Genomic DNA, 16,422 nt, shown 5'->3' with positions numbered 1-16,422 from the left:
CAAGGAAAAGATGCGAAAATGAGGTGAGCTTTAATGCCAATATGCTGAGCTGCTGTTGTTGCTGTCAAAGGTTTTACAACAAAACGCCAACCTTTAAATACAACTAAAGTAACATATTTTACAAAAAAATTTGGAAAGTTTCCTTGTATTTTATAGTTTTTCGATTTCCTTGTAAATTGGTGCTATTTTTGTTGGTGCCCAAATTTCTGATAAAATTCTTCTCTTTTCAAATTTTTTCATTTGGAGCTTGCAAATCATACCAGTGCTCTGGGATACGATAAATTATACCTTAAAGTTTACATATTAGTCTTAACAACGTTCATTAGAACCATTGCTTGAGCAAAATCCGTCAATATAGACACATTAGTCCACTGGTGCTATTTTTTTCGGCGCAGCTGTATGTTTGATAGTTAGGACTAGATTTTAAATGGGTGCAGACCCTTTCCATCGTTTTTATGTTAATTCTCTTTCGTTCAGAATTTAATTTTTATTTCTCTAATGAATTGTCACGAGATGATAATGCCATCTAAAGAGACGAAAGAAAAGATGCGATCCCTTTAAAGATTTTTTAGTCTGCGGAGTTTTCTCTCAGTGTGTATGCAATGTGGATCGTAGGACATGTGCGGATAAATATACTTCTGACCTGACCCCTCATTAAGCGTGTATGATCACCATCAATAACCGAGAGGACATAGCCATTTCGTTTTGGTCCTGCAGGCTACTATGCAGACAGGCTTTTTAAATCAGTAGAGAACTCCATATGGAAATGCTGTTCCAGGCCAAATTTTTACAAAATCAGATGAGACACTCTAGCAACGTTCGATCTGCAAGGGCATCAGACAAGGGCTTGGTTTTTTCTGGTTTTAATGTTGTTACCAACTTTATTTGTTAAGTTCTTAATCAGTTCTTTCAATGATTCTAAAAATTCCAAAAAAAAAGAAAACTTAAAGAATTACATATTAAAATTTATCGCTTTTGCTTCATTCTTCAATAAAACTGAATTTTAAGTTTACGCAATCGACAGGAACATCTGAAGAGAGCGTTGAAAGTTGCGTTGCAAGTACAGATACAAACAACAAAATTGTAAAATTGATAACGCGAAGATAAAATTGAGTGGCAAATGCTGGGATGGCGGACGGGCGGGCGACCAGCTGACCTGACCCAACAGCCAAATGATAAAAACTCATTTGCTGGATGAGGAGATTCTGGCCGAGCCTGTGCGGACAACCCCATAAAAATAGAATATAGAAATAAACTACAGAATGTACGTTGCTATTTGTTGTTGCTGTTGTTTGTTTTAGGGATGTTGCTGTTCATTGTTGTTGGATTTTCATGTTTGCTTTTGTTGTTTATGTTATTTGTTATTGTTGTTGGATTTACAACTCGTCCTTCTTGGGCGCCTCCTCCTCCTCCTCGGTCTCCTCTGCGGGCTCGGCATCGGCCACCTCACCGTTGGCATCGAGGAACTTGATGAAATCGTCCAGAGTTCTATCCAAGTTGTAGTCGATGACCTTGTTGTCATCCTTACGGAAGTACTTGATTGTGGGGAAGGATGAGATTTTAATGTTCTCCAGCTCGTTGGCAGTAGAGTCCATCTTGGCAATCACAATGTCGGTGTTGTCCTTGTACTTCTCGGCCAGCTGGTCATAGATGGGTGCCAGCTGCTTGCAGTGGCCGCACCATGGAGCATAGAACTCAACCAGGACGGACTTGCTCTTGTCGAGGGCGACGCTCTCGAAGTTGCTGGAGACAAGGACCTTGACGGGCTGTTTATCCCAATCCTCGGGCAGATCCTGGGACAGCAAGTGCTGCTTCAGTTTTCCGTCGAGGAACTTCTTCAGGAAAGCTTCAATGGTCTCGGCAGACAGATCGTTCGACTCTGGCTTGTACTTGGCCATGTCCTCCTCCAGTTTGATCAGACGGATGGTTGGCACCTCCTCTTTGTTCATACCGAAGAACTCAAAGATGCGGGTATGGTCCTCCTCATCAGACGAGATCGTAACGAACAGAATATCATCGCGGTACTTCTTAGCAATCTCCTTAAGGGGATCGACATGGGCCTCAATGTGTCCGGCCTCCTTGGAGACGAAGAACAACAGGTGGGATTTGATGGAGCCTCCGAAGATCTTTGAAGCCGACTCGTGGTTGAAGTCCACAATCAGGGGCAGAGACTGTACTTGAGCGAACTTCTTCAGAGTCTCCTCGGTGAGCTCGCCTTCGAACACAGATTTCTTGTCATCGAAGGGCTTGAACAGGATCACGCCATTGTCCTTGGCCTCGTACTTGGCAATAATATCGGCATTGCTGCTCACTCCAAAGACAAACGAGTCCAGGGCGTTGGCGGCCTTGGTGAAGGTCTTGGCCTCCTCAGAGTCGGTATCCTTGAAGAAACCAATGATGGCAATTTCGTTGTCCTTGAGGAACTGCTCAGCATCGGCCACGCTGGTCAGATCCTTGGCAGGTGGTCCAGTCTTCTTGGTTACCCAAGAGATGATGTCGGCGGCCTGACGACCCCCGCTGTACTCCACTGGAGCACCGCTCCGGAAGAACTTGAGTGTGGGATAACCACGCACCTGGTACTGCTCAGCTAGCTCACCTTCGACGGTGGCGTCGACCTTGGCCAGCTTGATTGGCGAGTCCTTCTCGGCCAGCTGCTGAGCAGCCTTGGCATACTCGGGAGCGAGGGCCTTGCAGTGTCCGCACCAGGGAGCATCTGGAAGGATTAAGAAAGAGGGGGAAGAGTGCAATTAGAAAACGGAATTCTGTTCTCTTTATCTCATTCTGGCAGGGTCGTTATTCAATATTAATAGTAATGGTAATAGTAATACTAACAGACATTTGCAATTGGCATCCAAACGGAAAATTCTAATTTTGGACTGTTAATTGTAATCGCATTCGCTACATTGGACACGGATCTGGAGCAGGGCCCGTTCGCATTGTTCTACTTCGACCAGCTGTTTGGCATTATGCAAATTCCACGTGGTGTATTCCCATTGCCTGCCTGCAGCCCCAGCTGCAATTTAACACGCATCCACGCACACAGCTACCACGGCGAGATGACATAATTCCGACTTGACAACGTCTTAAGAGGCCCTGCTTATCACCGGCTTGACTTAGCTTCGGCTTCGGCTGACGTGGCCGGGCCATTCGCCTTGGCATTGCCATTGGCACAGGGCACAGGCACACACAGCAAGAAAATATTCGAAGATAAGATTTCTGATGCGGATGACCCGCAGCACCAATAAGTAACTTAGCTGACGTTGTCATTCACACTCCGAAAGCGTAAACGCTGGCATAAACAAACCATGCGTCGTCGCCATATTGGCGAAACCAGAGATGCCGGCCAAACATATCTGGCTTTTAAAGGTTGAAGTAATACAGGGACGGGACTTTTTTTATATCACTGATTTTTGTTTATCTCTGAAGTGTGTTCATTTGCGGGAAGATAAGGAGCGAATGGATTCTCGATTTCTTTGCTGTCGGATACAGTACTTTGAAAACATCTTTGAGGCCATTCATTATACATTTTTTTGTTAGCTAAATCTGTTCCTCTTCACATGCGCCAGCACTGGCAGCCACAGCACCGTTAGGCATGCGCAATGATAGAGTTGAATGAACTTTCCATTGCGTGGCCGCGCCGACGTAGAAAAGGGCACAGAGCGGAAACCAAAACCAGAATAGAAAGCATACAGCGAAAAGATTGTACACATAAAGAATATCTTGCTTGTCTAACCTAGATTCGAATGAAGAGTTGCCCGACAACTTTTATTTACTTTTGTTTCTTTCTAACGCAAGATTGATGAAGCGGATGCGAATGCGTGGGCACGATTTGGCCACGCCCAGGGCAGCGAGCAGTGGGCAGGCAGCATTAATATTGCTGATAAAAGTGAAACATACGGGACGGGAACAATAAACTCTATCTTGATGTCCAAGGACCTGAAGCAGAGGGAGCAGTTAGCAAAAGTGTGCTTCCTGAAGGTAATACTGCGCATAAGCATTGTCTCGACATTTAACATTTAGAATTTATGGCACTTTTATGGGAACAACAGGAACAATAACAACACAGCGTTCGCTTGCTCGCTCTCACACCCATCCCCGAGCACACACACACAGGTGCAAGATGTGCGCGTTGAAAAGAGATGACAGTTGCACCAAACGAAGAGAGAGGGGAAAACTGTGAGAGAGCGCAACTCTCAGCTCTCTCGTTGGTGTGAAAGATAAAAACGTTTAAAAAAGCGATAAAAGTGCAGGAAAAGCAACTAAAGAGTTTTCACTTGTTATGGTAAACTCCAATTCTTTTCCTTGAATTCCCACAGGCGTCGCATACTCGCATCAAGCAACAATTTTTTTGGGCTACCAACTGCCACGCAGACATATTTTTCGATGCTTCGTTCTCGTTCCACTTGCTCCCGGTCAAAAGACCACGTAGCCGCGAAATCGCATGAATCAGCCAGCGGAAAGCGGAAAGCGTCAGCCGGCGCGCAAATATAATATTTACTTAAGATTTGTAATACAAAAATACTTACAGAACTCAACTAGCACAAATTCATTGTCGGCAACCAATTGCTTAAAGTTGTCCACTGTCGCAATGAGAACCCCCTCCTCAACTTTGACTTCGGCAGCGGCCACGTAGAAAGCCGCGGCGAGTAGTGTACAGATTAGGAATTTCATCGCGGCCACTTTTATATGCTAAGTAATATGTTGGGGTATATCACACACTTCTGTTGCAACTGGTGCTGTTCTGTTCTCTGTTTGTCGGTTTTGTCGGTTTGACGGGACGCGAGAGGGTGAGTGACAGCGCCACGTCTATATACCGTCTGACGCTCAGAATATACCGTATCATTTTCAAAATATACCGTGAACATACCGACGAATTATTTCAATCGTGTTTTTCGATTTTAGCACTGAAAATATTTCATATCCGACAATCTAATCAGTATGATAAAAAAATGGTTATTTTTAAAAACTTGTCATTATTGGATTGTTATAAAATTATAAAATGGGGCTTAGGCAAAAGAGATCAACAATTGAACATGATAACTACACACTCGCTACATACACCTTCTGACCATCAGAATATACTGAAATATACTGTCAGATTAGCAAAATATACCGTAAATATACCGATATTATATATACCATTCTATTTCCTTACAAGAAAAGTTACCAAGATATCTTTCACCTGAACTGCGCTAAAATTGTCTAAGTCTAGTCCAGTGGATATATGTATGAAAATTTGGGTGGGAAAAGACACAATACCCTATGTTCTTAAGTATAAAATTAAAAAAGAAATTAAATGGATTTATGGTACATACCATTATATACCGATACAAAAAAATTATATAGTATACCGCTGTCTTAGCTGTCAATGAAAAGTCATCGATATCATTTGATTTTTTAAACACGGCTGTTTCAATGATTTTGTACACTATAAATTTTCTAATATTTTATACCGCCTCTGCGCATAATTTAGAGGTTCCCAATTACCAGAACCCGGCAAAAAAAATCGTCCAAGACCTCATAGACAGCTGGCAATCCCCGATTGGTTACTTGGAGAGTCGCGGGTACCTCCCAAAGGATATCCAGTATGTTCCGGACCTGAATTTTGCGCAAAAAAACTCACTCCAAGACTGGCCACAAAACGATGTATCACAAAAACAATACCAAGAATCTCCAGCTAAAGCCAACGCGGAAAATTCAATTCGGGAAATGGACCCCGCTCTGGCGGAAACCGATCGACTAGACTCTCGCTCCTTTGACGAACAGGATTCAGACGAATTGAAGAAAATGTTTGGCAGGCTTTTCTCATCAAAAAATGACGATACCATATCCGATGAAATCAAGTCCAAGCTAGACGTTTCCTGGGACATGAATCAGATAAAGACCTCGGCCTTAAGGGAAGCCAATAAACGCTATGAGAAATTCTGCATCAAACGCACACAGAATGCGCCCCTTTCCACTGACACAGACGAGCAGTTTGATTCCGATATCGACGCAGAGATAGCAGAGCTGTATCCCTCTGTTCTTTCCAAAAAAGAGGATATTAAAAATAACGATATGATAGTTGCTTCACCAGACACGAAACTATACCACCTGATCAAAGGATATGGCAAGATTCTGGGCAACCGAGAACTAGGAGATAAGGCGATATACAAGCAAATTCATCTAGCTCAAAACAAGACCAGAAGGTCGCGCAGGAGACCCAGTGACATCTTTAATATGTAATAAATTGTTCAATTAATGTTCAAATTGCTTTCCAAGCTCCTTTGAAATCCATTTAGCCTTTTGAGCTGTTCAATTTAACTCTTTCTTGAGATCAACATGTTTTTGCCTATTCATGCATTCGATTCCCAAACACTTGGAATGTTGCCAACGGTAAAAGAAAGGAAATGCGCGGATTTTTTTGTTTGTATATTTAATATATTTTGTGGTATAACGGATTGCCGGATAAAACTCATCTCTGTTTTAAAAATAATAAATTATTGTTGAATCAATGTAATGGGAACATATGGATTTATTTTCGGAGTTGTATTGTCTGCATATCGTTAAACTTCCCGGTTCGTCACATGATCCTAAAGAGATAAGGCATTAAAAAAGAGTAATTCGTAAAAGTCTCCTTTAATGTATGCATGAATGTTGTATATTGGATCTTTTCTATAGAAAGTTAATGGTAATTATCATTGACTGGAACTTAATTTGTGCATTCAGAAGCGGCCACCTGTTGCACACATTGTTCGATGATTTTCAAAACAATATCTGCCGTTTGCTCGGTACTAAATGGTTTATTTACAGGGGGGACATGCACGAATAAACTCCGCTTGGAGTCCACGTCGAGAGATTTCAGATATATGTAACCGCAGAGAAAATCGCCCACATTTTTGGAAGCCCTCGTGGCACCTAAAGACTTATGACTGTTGTTCGGAATTGCGGGGGCCACACACGCCTCGCATGTTGCATTTACAGCCTCTACAATCTTATCAACGTCAAGGCCGCAACGCAGTACATTTGCCTTGCCATTGTGCGGGAGGACACAACTGCCGTTGGACAAATACTGTCCGGAATTGTCTGGCCGTCGGAACTTGTGGTTATAGGCCAGCTTCTCCACATAAACGCATTGAGCTATACCCGATACTCCTACATGTATGACCATCTGTGTTGAATAAATGACGTCAATATCGCAGGTGAAAGATCTAGGGTTTAAAAAAATATATTTGCCTCTGGCTGGCGGCTCCATATCTCTGCGCACGCCTCATCCACTGCTTCGTACTCGACGGAGACCAGACGCTTCTCCAGGTCATATTCAATGCCATTGTGGGTGAGCAGCTCCGGCAGCAGCTTTACAGCCTCCCAACTGGCATTGATTTCCTCATGTCCAATAAATGGTCCGAAACCAGACACAATAATTAGTTTTCGTTCCGACGACGACATCGTATGTACAATAATTTAAATACATAAATATTCTTCTTCTGTTGATATGTAAACAATAGAAAATCGTGAGTGAACATTCATGATGTCATGAAAGATAAAAGTGTTAGAAATTTCGTTCCCTCTCTACGTCATACACCTTGCAATTTTCTTTGATATTGAAAAAATACTAAAAATGAGACGCGCAATGGACTCACCTCACTGTGCGGTGCACATGTGTAGTTACTATGTAAAAATGATGACCTTTTTTGGTTAACTTGATTTTATAAACAATCCAATAATATGAGGATTTAAAACTAGCCAGACTTATATAAAATTTATTCATTAATCGAATAAAAGTATGTATTCAGGGCGGAGGGTTATAGCTAGCAAGTAATATTAAGTCGAATATCAAAATCGAGAAATATGATTTCCGATCACGGATAGAGAACGATTAAGCCGGTATATTTGTAAGGGTAAGACGGTATATTTTATCGAATCCGCGGTCACAACAAATATATTTACGTACATTCCAAGTTTTGATTTTTTGTTTGAACCTTACTTTATAAACAATCAAATAAAAGGAAGCACTTAAAACTGTCCAATTTTGCAGAAAATTGATTGATTAATCGGTTAAAATTATATGTTCATGGCTGAGGGTCCAAGCTAGCTAGTAACACTAAACCGAATATAAAAAACGACAAATATAATTTCTGGATGGTGAACAGAAAATAACGATTACAACGATTAACCCAACACCACAAACCAAACACTTTAACATCAACAATTTATTTACGTACATTCCAAATAAAAATCCGTGCTAATGCACCAACAACGAAACTCACAATCGAATCAATAGAAAGCGGGCAAGAGCCAGCAACCAGGGCACAGCGATCTAGCAGAATTTTGTAAGTAATTCGGCTAATCTAATCTGTGCGACTAATAACGGCACCACGGCAGCGCCGTCGTCAGGGCTTAACTAACTCACACAAATGAACTTTGTACATTAAACATTTATTAATTTCGAACATGTCTCTTTTGGAGCTGCAGCCGGCGGACGAAAAAGTAGTACGAGCAGTTGGCGCTTTTCACACGCACTAGCTAGGTCGGAGAAGACGCAATCGAACAGTTAACAAAAGCCCAATTCCAATCACAAACATGCTGTCACGCCTGCAGGACTTCTTGTCACGCCACCGCCGGAAGTTTATCGTGACCGGAGTGCTGGTGGGTGGCGCCTACTGTGCGGCACGGTACGCCCAACGGAAGCTTGTGGAGATTCACGAGAAACAGGCGCGTGAGATGTTCGAGCGGACGCGGCGCACGCATCACTTCGAGTCGACGGAAAAGACTTGCAACCAAGTGATCCTGGGCCTGGGCGAGGAGATGTGTGACGCTGTGTTGAGGGAGTGCAGCACGGACGAGCTGCTCGAGCAACTGCGACAGAATCCAAAAAACAAAGTAGAACTGTGGGAAGAGATGAAGGTCGTGGCGTTCACCCGCCTGGCCACGTTCGTCTACGCCTCGTCTATGTTGGTGATTGCCCTCAGAGTGCAACTGAATCTCTTAGGTGGATACATTTACCGCGACATCACGACGGAGCAGACACGAATCACTGACGAGCTTAAGCAGCAGTATCTCTCGCTGATCCGTCACTTCATCACAGAGGACGGTATCAGAGATCTCGTTCGGTATATTCGGACTCAGGTAATCGCAGTGGTAAAGTCGTCGATGCCCCTCTCACGCCAGCTCTCCCTCAACGACCTGGAGCAGCTGTTTTGGTCTCTGCAAATGGCCATAAATGCGGACACTCGCCGAGATCCAAACTCCAAGATGACGAAGTACCTGCTGCCCTCTCAAAGTTCCAGCTTCTCGCCGTTGCTCCAGCAGATGTACAATGAGACGCTGGATCTCCTGGAGAGTGAGGATGCCATTAGCGTGTGTACGCATAATGTAACCCGAGGCTTTGTGCTTGCCTGCGATGTCATTGCCGAGTCCCTTGGCGAGACTCTGCACCATCTGCCCACCGCAGAAGTGCAGAAGCAAGCGGAGACGCAGCAGTCCCAGCAGTTCAATCAGGGCTCCAGCAGTACCTCCCTTCCCAGCAGCCAAGTGGTCGATAATAACAACTTGCTGAACATCAACACGGTTTTGATGGCCATGGCCAAGCTGATACCAATCATCAGTGGGATTACTTCGGGGGGCTATGACAGTTCGGCGCGGTCTACCAACTTACCCACGCAGCTGCTTTCATTTTACTTGGTGGCGGAGAAGTCCAAGACGTTGGGGGCTAATGTCTACGAGACCTTCAGTTCTGCCTAAGCTGCGACATTCACACATAGACAAACACCCATATGTATGGATCTGTTCTGAGCATGGCCATAAGACAATTGTAACCCTATGTACATAAGAGTATAGTAAGGTTACCTATATTCATGCATACATATATGTATGTACGAGTATACCTGTTTAATTTTAACATGAGCATTAACATACTTTCAGAAGCCTGTTTGTAAGAGTATGCTGTCGTCCCAAATTCCGTATTTAGTCTAACTCTTAAGAATATTTAATCAGAACCTTGTGTGTAAGGTAGCGATAAGAAGTTCCCGAATTGTGGAATCCTTTGATAAAGTTGACGTGGAAACGGGGACCCACGAAGCGAGCAACTGAAAGGCCTTTTAAAATAAACGGAAATTGTAATAATGTATCCAACAATAAAAGGGGAAAGTGAGATCTGACTGGGGATCTTTGGCATTTCAAATGAATGGAAAAATTGAAAGAAAATTAAGAAGCAAAACAAAAAACATAAGTGAGAGATGGAACTATTGCCGGTACGAGAACCACAGATAGGACATTTCTCATGCACCACCAAAGGGGGTGGGTGGTGCTGAAAGAAACCCGCCCTGGGAATGTTGATAAGAAGCCCGGTGCCCCGGACAGGACAGCTGTGAAATGGTAATAGAGCGGAGCCTGCGCAGAATGCAATACGTACAAAAATACTTGTCAATTTGGTAAGGGAATAAACTTTTGAAGCATCTTTTAGGCGCAGTTCCCGAGTATTAAACAAATATAAATTAGCAGAATAATTTGACGCACAACTAGATGTTTAAACAGCTTCATGATAACTGCATGCGAAAACTATGACTCTCTCGCTCTTACTCTCGTACTCTCTCTCGCTCTCTCTCCCCGGGTGCCAGCTGTCTGGTGAAAAGCAACGGTAGCGTAGCTCAGCCGATGCCGATGCCGATGCCAGCGCCGCAGCTACACTTTGGGTGGGCAGGCAGCGCAGTTGCAAAAGTTACGTGAAAAGGCAAAGGACAGCCCTCTGCGCCTCATAGATACTATTTACATATGTATGTATGGACATACAATACACTCGTATGTGTGGAAAAAAGATTTAACAAAATCCTGAAACAACAATTTGGGGAGCCTAAATTTCGAAAGTGCAAATATGACAAAGACTGAAAAATGTGTTCGAATTAGCAAAGCCATCGGAAGAGCAGGAGTTTAAGGCAGCAGCAGTGGAGCAGTGGCGATACCAGGAACAACAACTTCGATTCAATTGTGTAAGTGCACTCGCCAACTGCGTTCCAAGAAAGACACACGATACACGGCACGCAGACCAAACACACACACACACATCACATGTACATACATACATGCATGGAGAGCGGGACAGACATAACGCACAGGGCAGACAGTCAGGCAGCCAGACAGACAGACAGGCTGCGTGCGTAAAGCGCGGCATGGCCTGGCGCGGGGTGGAAACACGACCGGATGGGCCCTGCTTCGCAGGACTCCCCGCCCGCTCCTCATTCTGCTCCTGTGACGGTGCGACAGTATAAATATAAACATTTTATGAGTAGAGGCGACCGCAAAGAAATAGTGGGGCTCGCCAGGAGCTCCACCAATCTATGACCTCCTTCAAAAGGGCCGCCGGTTTAACCCAATCTAACCTCGACTAAGAGCTCTTGGTGGGGCAAAACGTGTAGAGTGAAGACAACAATGAAATGACATTTCCCGGGTAACGTCTGCGGGATATGATATCCATGGACAACAATGCATGCAAGTCAAGTGCTGGGCATGGGTCCTCCCCCTATGCTGAGAGCCTTCCCTTATAGCAGCCACTGTTTGTGTGCTCCTATATATACATAACATAGGCGTATTGGCACACTAAAGTCATAGATCAAGTGCCTTGACAGTAGGCACAGTCACGCCTCCCGCACCCTACTAGATGTGAGCATTTTAATTAGGAACGTAGCCCGAAAGCAGGAAGGGTTGTCAAAGTTGCGTCTAGAAAAGTTTAGGTATAGAAATCGTTTAATTGGCTGGGTTGCGCAATGTCTTTGAAAGACTGACTATTAACTGTAGACCGCAAGTGTTTTCCTTTGGGTACCAAGATCTCAGAAATACTCATATAAGAGCCAAAGAAAATTTGGTGTAGTATATAATTTTTGTTACTAGTTGCAAAAAGAAGAATAGAGGAGAGCAGTGCACGAATACATATATTGTATAAGTTACACAAATAATAATATTCCTTATAAACGGACTGAGTACCGGGAAAAATAGTGTTGGTATTTTATCATGTATTTTCAGCTTATCGACTTCCAATTTCAGGTTCTCCCCCAACTGAATTCCTAAAAATTTCTTGCCTGTCTTCGCTACTGATAGGGAAAACGTATTCAAAACGTATCCCACATGTTGGTTGAGAATTAGCCTGAATGCAATAAATAGACCAGAGCTGTACAAAAATTGGTTAGTTTCGTCTGAGTCTTTGCTTAGGAACATGAACACTAGTATTACTGGTACGATGTCGTACGATATGTATTATAATAATTAAAAATACTGTGATCTCGAAGTGATTATGTGAAAAGCGGTGAAACATCGTGGACAGCTGCATTTGAATTTCTGGTAAAGAATACCATACCGAAGAGGCCACATTAGCCACAGTCAATCCCATCAGTCCATAGATATCTTTTTCCGTGTCTCTGTGCTCTATTGGAGTCCTACTTTTGCAAAAAGACTGACTGAGTGTAAGTATGTATATTTTTCATGCAAACTGCTTCCTCTATTTCGTCTGTCTGTCTGTTTCTACTCTGTTTGCCTGTCAAAAACGTCAAAATGCGATAGTCAAGACCCAAATGAAGTAGGGGGTGGGGCTAAACTGCGGAATGGGGAAGTCAACTTAAGTGCAGTGCCAACCCCAATATTTCGCCCCTAGCTTATTTGCATAGCTACCAAAGTAGCGCACCGTCCAACCCGGAACCTCAATCCTTAAATGATGTTGCAACCGCAGGCAGAAGAACACACACACACACATACACACACACACACACACACACACACACACACTACACAAGCATACGGATAGAGCAAGAGGCAAAAACACACACACACAGAGACAGAGACAGAGCCGACTCGTACATGATGCAAAATAGTGCCATAAATGATATGTGATAGACGGATGGACACTTAGTGGGGCTGCCTGGGATAAGACCCTGTTTGTGTCCACAAATGAAGCTGCATCTATCCCGGTCCTACTTCTTCCCACACCCGTAATTAGCCGCCCTTTACAACCAAACTCATAAAAGCTGCTGTAAGTAGCCTGCTTTGACTTCATTCATTGCCGTACTCTGCCTTCCGGCATCCACCCAAGCACCCATCCAACAATCACAGCTGGTTCCGCCTCTTCTTTCGTTTTTATTACGTATACGCCCCGCTGCTCGATGTGGCACAGCTCTCGAGGCGAGACAACTCGAATGAGTGGAAAACAAACGATTCACACACAGTCTCTCGATCCACCAGCCAGTCAGATAGCCATCTGTTTCGATATTTAGGCAGGGCAAATATGAAGTACAAAATTCAGTTTAAAGAATTCTGAATACCGAGCACTTATTGATTGCGTTTGACAGACTCAGACTCTCAGACGTGGGACAGAAAGGGCTGACCGGAATATGCCACGCGAAATGGAACTAATGGCGACCATTTGAATCGAATGGATTCGTTAGGCTGCGCTTTAACGACAGATCGTATCAGATTGCATCAGATCGTATCAGACTAAACGGCTCGAACTATCAAATAAATCCACATCCCCTGGAGAATTGTGTCCGCATACGAGTATCACAATATAATTGCACAGGCCAGTTTATGGACGCGTAAGTACTCGTACTGCCGCACGATCGCTGGGTCGAAACAGTTTTCGGTGCGAGTCTAAGCAAGCAAACATCACGGATGGGACTCTATGTAGAGAGTAATGGAGTAGAACCAGAGTCAGAGCCAGAGCCAGAGCCCCAACTAGAGCAGAGTGGAACGAGTCTGAGATAATTAACATGAGTAATTAGTACCACATTGTTGTCGTTGTTATTGTTATTGTTATTGCTGTTGTTGTGCAGAGGGGCTGGAGGATTGGATAAAGAGTCGAAGAGTGTTTAATTCAATATTTGCTTTTCCTTTTCGCACAGCGAAATGACAAAGGTAGCTGAAGGTGGAAGACGCAACTGACGTCGGTTCATCGGCCTCCAACCTGCGGTCCGAGCCCATTCCAAGGAGAAGTAGAAGTGTACATAATTCACCATGCGACGACCAAAAATATCACTGAAAAAGTATTTTTATTTCACACTGATCTGCGCTCTCCTGCTCATATTTGGTTTCAATCTCAAGTGAGTAATGGATACGATACCCATCGTTAGCCCCAATCTAAACACGAATCGCAATAACACAATCTATCCCCCAGGGAAAACGAGATATGGAAGACCCGCAATCCCCGAACAGCCCCGCTGACCACTCAGCAACACCAGCAGAAGGTGCAACAATTCCCCTCACCGGACGCGGACCTCGCCGGATCCGAGGAGCTCAGCAAACGGCCTGAGACATCTAGCTCCACTCCAGCCGATAGGCCTATAGTCGCCACTTCGCCCTCGAAAGCAGCAGGAGCAGAGGCTTTAGCGTTGGAGGGTCAGCAGACGGAGGATATAGAGGAGGAGGATATAGACGCCGACCAACATCTGGAGCCGGAGCTGGAGCCGGAGCCGGAGCCGACCACAGCCAAGCTCTGGTTCTTCCGCAATGGTGAATACCATCCACGCCCGGCCAAGACCTACAGCAATCGGCGGGCACGCAAGCGGTACGCACCCAAGCTGCTGCCGCATCAGGATTCGCACAGCGACCGCATTGTCAACCAGCTGATGTACGTGCCGCACAACTACGAGCAAATCAAGGCCAGTGGCAAGCTGAAAACCATCCTCCTCTACAACGGCCTGGGTCCGTGGAATGTGAAGAAGGGGCGCGATGTCTTCCTGAGAGCCAAGTGTCCGGTGGATACATGCGAGCTGACTGCCAATCGGGAGTTTGCCAGTACGGCCGACATGATCCTATACAAAGACCACTACATTCCCACGGCAATACGCCGTCCCAGCAATGCCAAGCAGGTCAGCATGCTCTACTATCTGGAGTGCCCCTATCACACGCAGAATGTCAAGGCACCCGATGCCATCAACTGGACGGCCACCTACAGGTGACACCTACCTACTCTTTAGCCACTGTTTCTGTTCTTTCTGAGACTTATACGCTTCTTGGTTTGTTTCTTTTTTCCTTTACGAGCAGACGTGACAGCACCATCGTGGCGCCCTATGAGAAGTGGCAGTACTACGACACCAAAGTCCAGCAGCAGGAGCAGGATCACAACTACGCCGTCAACAAAACGAAGAAAGTGGCCTGGTTCGTTTCCAATTGTGGCGCCAGGAATGGGCGACTCCAGTATGCCCACGAGCTGCAAAAACACATCGAGGTAGATATGGGATTCGATAGGATCTCGTGAAGATACTTACTATCCTTGTCCTTTGTGGCTTGTCCCAACAGGTTGACATATATGGAGCCTGCGGCAACTTCAAGTGCTCGCGTAGCACGGCAGACAAATGCTTCGAGATACTCGACAACGATTACAAGTTCTACCTGGCATTCGAAAACTCCAACTGCAAGGACTACATCACGGAGAAATTCTTTGTGAATGCCCTCAACCGGCGGGTGCTGCCAATCGTGATGGGTGCCCGCCCGGAGGATTACGAGGTGAGTGCCCCGCGTCGCTCATACATACACGTGGATGAGTTTGCCTCGCCCAAGGAGTTGGCCGAATACCTGCGTATTCTCGACGGGGACGACGAACTCTACAACTCGTACTTCAAGTGGAAGGGCACGGGTGAGTTTATCAACACGTACTACTGGTGCCGGGTCTGCGCCACGCTCCACAACGAGGAGCAGCTGCGCAGGCCGCGCTGGTACGGCGACCTCAACGACTGGTGGCGTGGCGCGGGCGTTTGCACCAACGGCTCATGGAGGAACTTCAAGGCGCGCAAGGACGTGATCAGCGACGATTGAGTGCTTGAGTCGGTCCAGATAGTGGGCCTTGGCATTGCGTAGATCCAACTTCTATTTTAATATCAGTGTGTAGCTTTGATTTGTTGTTGTTTTGTAGTTATCACTACCCACTATCACTATAACTATCACTATCCACTAAAGAATGTGTAAAGAATTGCTTCCTTTTTGTCGGCGTTTTAGGTGAATGTTTTTTTGTAGCTAGCCGTAAGTGAACGAGACCTCGAAACTAGCACTAGCGTTGCATGAGGAAATCAAAAAGCGTAGCAGCGGAGCAGCAGAGCAGCAGAGCAGAGTATTCAAACTAGCCCATAGACTAAAAGATCCCCCGGCAGATCGGTGTAACATATACAATACAACAAACAACAAAAACAAAAAAAACAAAAACATAAGAGAACCTAGAAACTTAGACTAGTTATACGTGGATATACCACCAGTACATACATAGATTATATATTATATAGTTGTTTAAACTACCAGCAAGTCCAATATAGAGCATAACGAGATGAAAGACGAAGGGCGAAAGACGGGAGACAAAGGGATACAAGCGCGTTAAATGAAGTTTTTATCCGTAGATTGACCCACACATGTATGTACGAGTATTTACTAGCTTAACTGCAGTGGGAATGGGAAAGAGCCATCAGCTAAATA

The 16,422-nt window shown here is 44.7% G+C and overlaps 5 protein-coding genes across 8 annotated transcripts; 3 read left to right on the top strand and 2 right to left on the bottom strand.

Moving 5' to 3' along the window:
* Positions 1-851: 851 nt before the first annotated feature.
* Positions 852-4,779, bottom strand: Pdi (protein disulfide isomerase). The gene is made up of 2 exons (XM_001353135.4): positions 4,527-4,779; positions 852-2,713 (listed from the first exon to the last, which is right to left on the bottom strand). The coding sequence occupies exons 1-2, from the start codon at positions 4,669-4,671 to the stop codon at positions 1,377-1,379; spliced, it is 1,482 nt and encodes a 493-aa protein (XP_001353171.1). The 5' UTR covers positions 4,672-4,779; the 3' UTR covers positions 852-1,376.
* Positions 4,780-5,349: 570 nt separating this feature from the next.
* On the top strand, positions 5,350-6,495 carry LOC6900352 (uncharacterized). The gene has a single exon (XM_002134712.3). The coding sequence runs from the start codon at positions 5,416-5,418 to the stop codon at positions 6,223-6,225; it is 810 nt and encodes a 269-aa protein (XP_002134748.3). The 5' UTR covers positions 5,350-5,415; the 3' UTR covers positions 6,226-6,495.
* Positions 6,496-6,602: 107 nt separating this feature from the next.
* On the bottom strand, positions 6,603-7,528 carry LOC4813326 (pyroglutamyl-peptidase 1). The gene is made up of 2 exons (XM_001353134.4): positions 7,216-7,528; positions 6,603-7,150 (listed from the first exon to the last, which is right to left on the bottom strand). Exons 1-2 carry the CDS (start codon positions 7,426-7,428, stop codon positions 6,692-6,694), a joined length of 672 nt encoding a protein of 223 aa, XP_001353170.3. The 5' UTR covers positions 7,429-7,528; the 3' UTR covers positions 6,603-6,691.
* A 386-nt stretch (positions 7,529-7,914) lies between these two features.
* Pex3 (peroxin 3) lies at positions 7,915-10,139 on the top strand. The gene is made up of 2 exons (XM_001353133.4): positions 7,915-8,312; positions 8,455-10,139. The coding sequence occupies exon 2, from the start codon at positions 8,563-8,565 to the stop codon at positions 9,721-9,723; it is 1,161 nt and encodes a 386-aa protein (XP_001353169.2). The 5' UTR covers positions 7,915-8,312; positions 8,455-8,562; the 3' UTR covers positions 9,724-10,139.
* A 517-nt stretch (positions 10,140-10,656) lies between these two features.
* Positions 10,657-16,152, top strand: FucTA (glycoprotein 3-alpha-L-fucosyltransferase A). 4 transcript variants are annotated; one of them, XM_015187090.2, is made up of 5 exons: positions 10,657-10,967; positions 13,863-14,060; positions 14,135-14,914; positions 15,004-15,187; positions 15,259-16,152. In XM_015187090.2, exons 2-5 carry the CDS (start codon positions 13,975-13,977, stop codon positions 15,772-15,774), a joined length of 1,566 nt encoding a protein of 521 aa, XP_015042576.1. In that variant the 5' UTR covers positions 10,657-10,967; positions 13,863-13,974; the 3' UTR covers positions 15,775-16,152. The 4 variants fall into 4 exon arrangements, with proteins under 4 accessions (XP_015042576.1, XP_015042577.1, XP_015042578.1 ...); XM_015187091.2 differs by lacking the exon at positions 10,657-10,967 and adding an exon at positions 12,166-12,434; XM_015187092.2 differs by lacking the exon at positions 10,657-10,967 and adding an exon at positions 12,934-13,556.
* Positions 16,153-16,422: the final 270 nt, after the last annotated feature.

This window comes from Drosophila pseudoobscura, chromosome X (genome assembly GCF_009870125.1).
Source record: "Drosophila pseudoobscura strain MV-25-SWS-2005 chromosome X, UCI_Dpse_MV25, whole genome shotgun sequence".
In the NCBI taxonomy this organism is placed as follows: Eukaryota; Metazoa; Arthropoda; class Insecta; order Diptera; family Drosophilidae; genus Drosophila; species Drosophila pseudoobscura.
The sequence above is the reverse complement of the archived record's forward strand: the minus strand, read 5'-3'. Positions and strand labels throughout refer to the sequence as shown.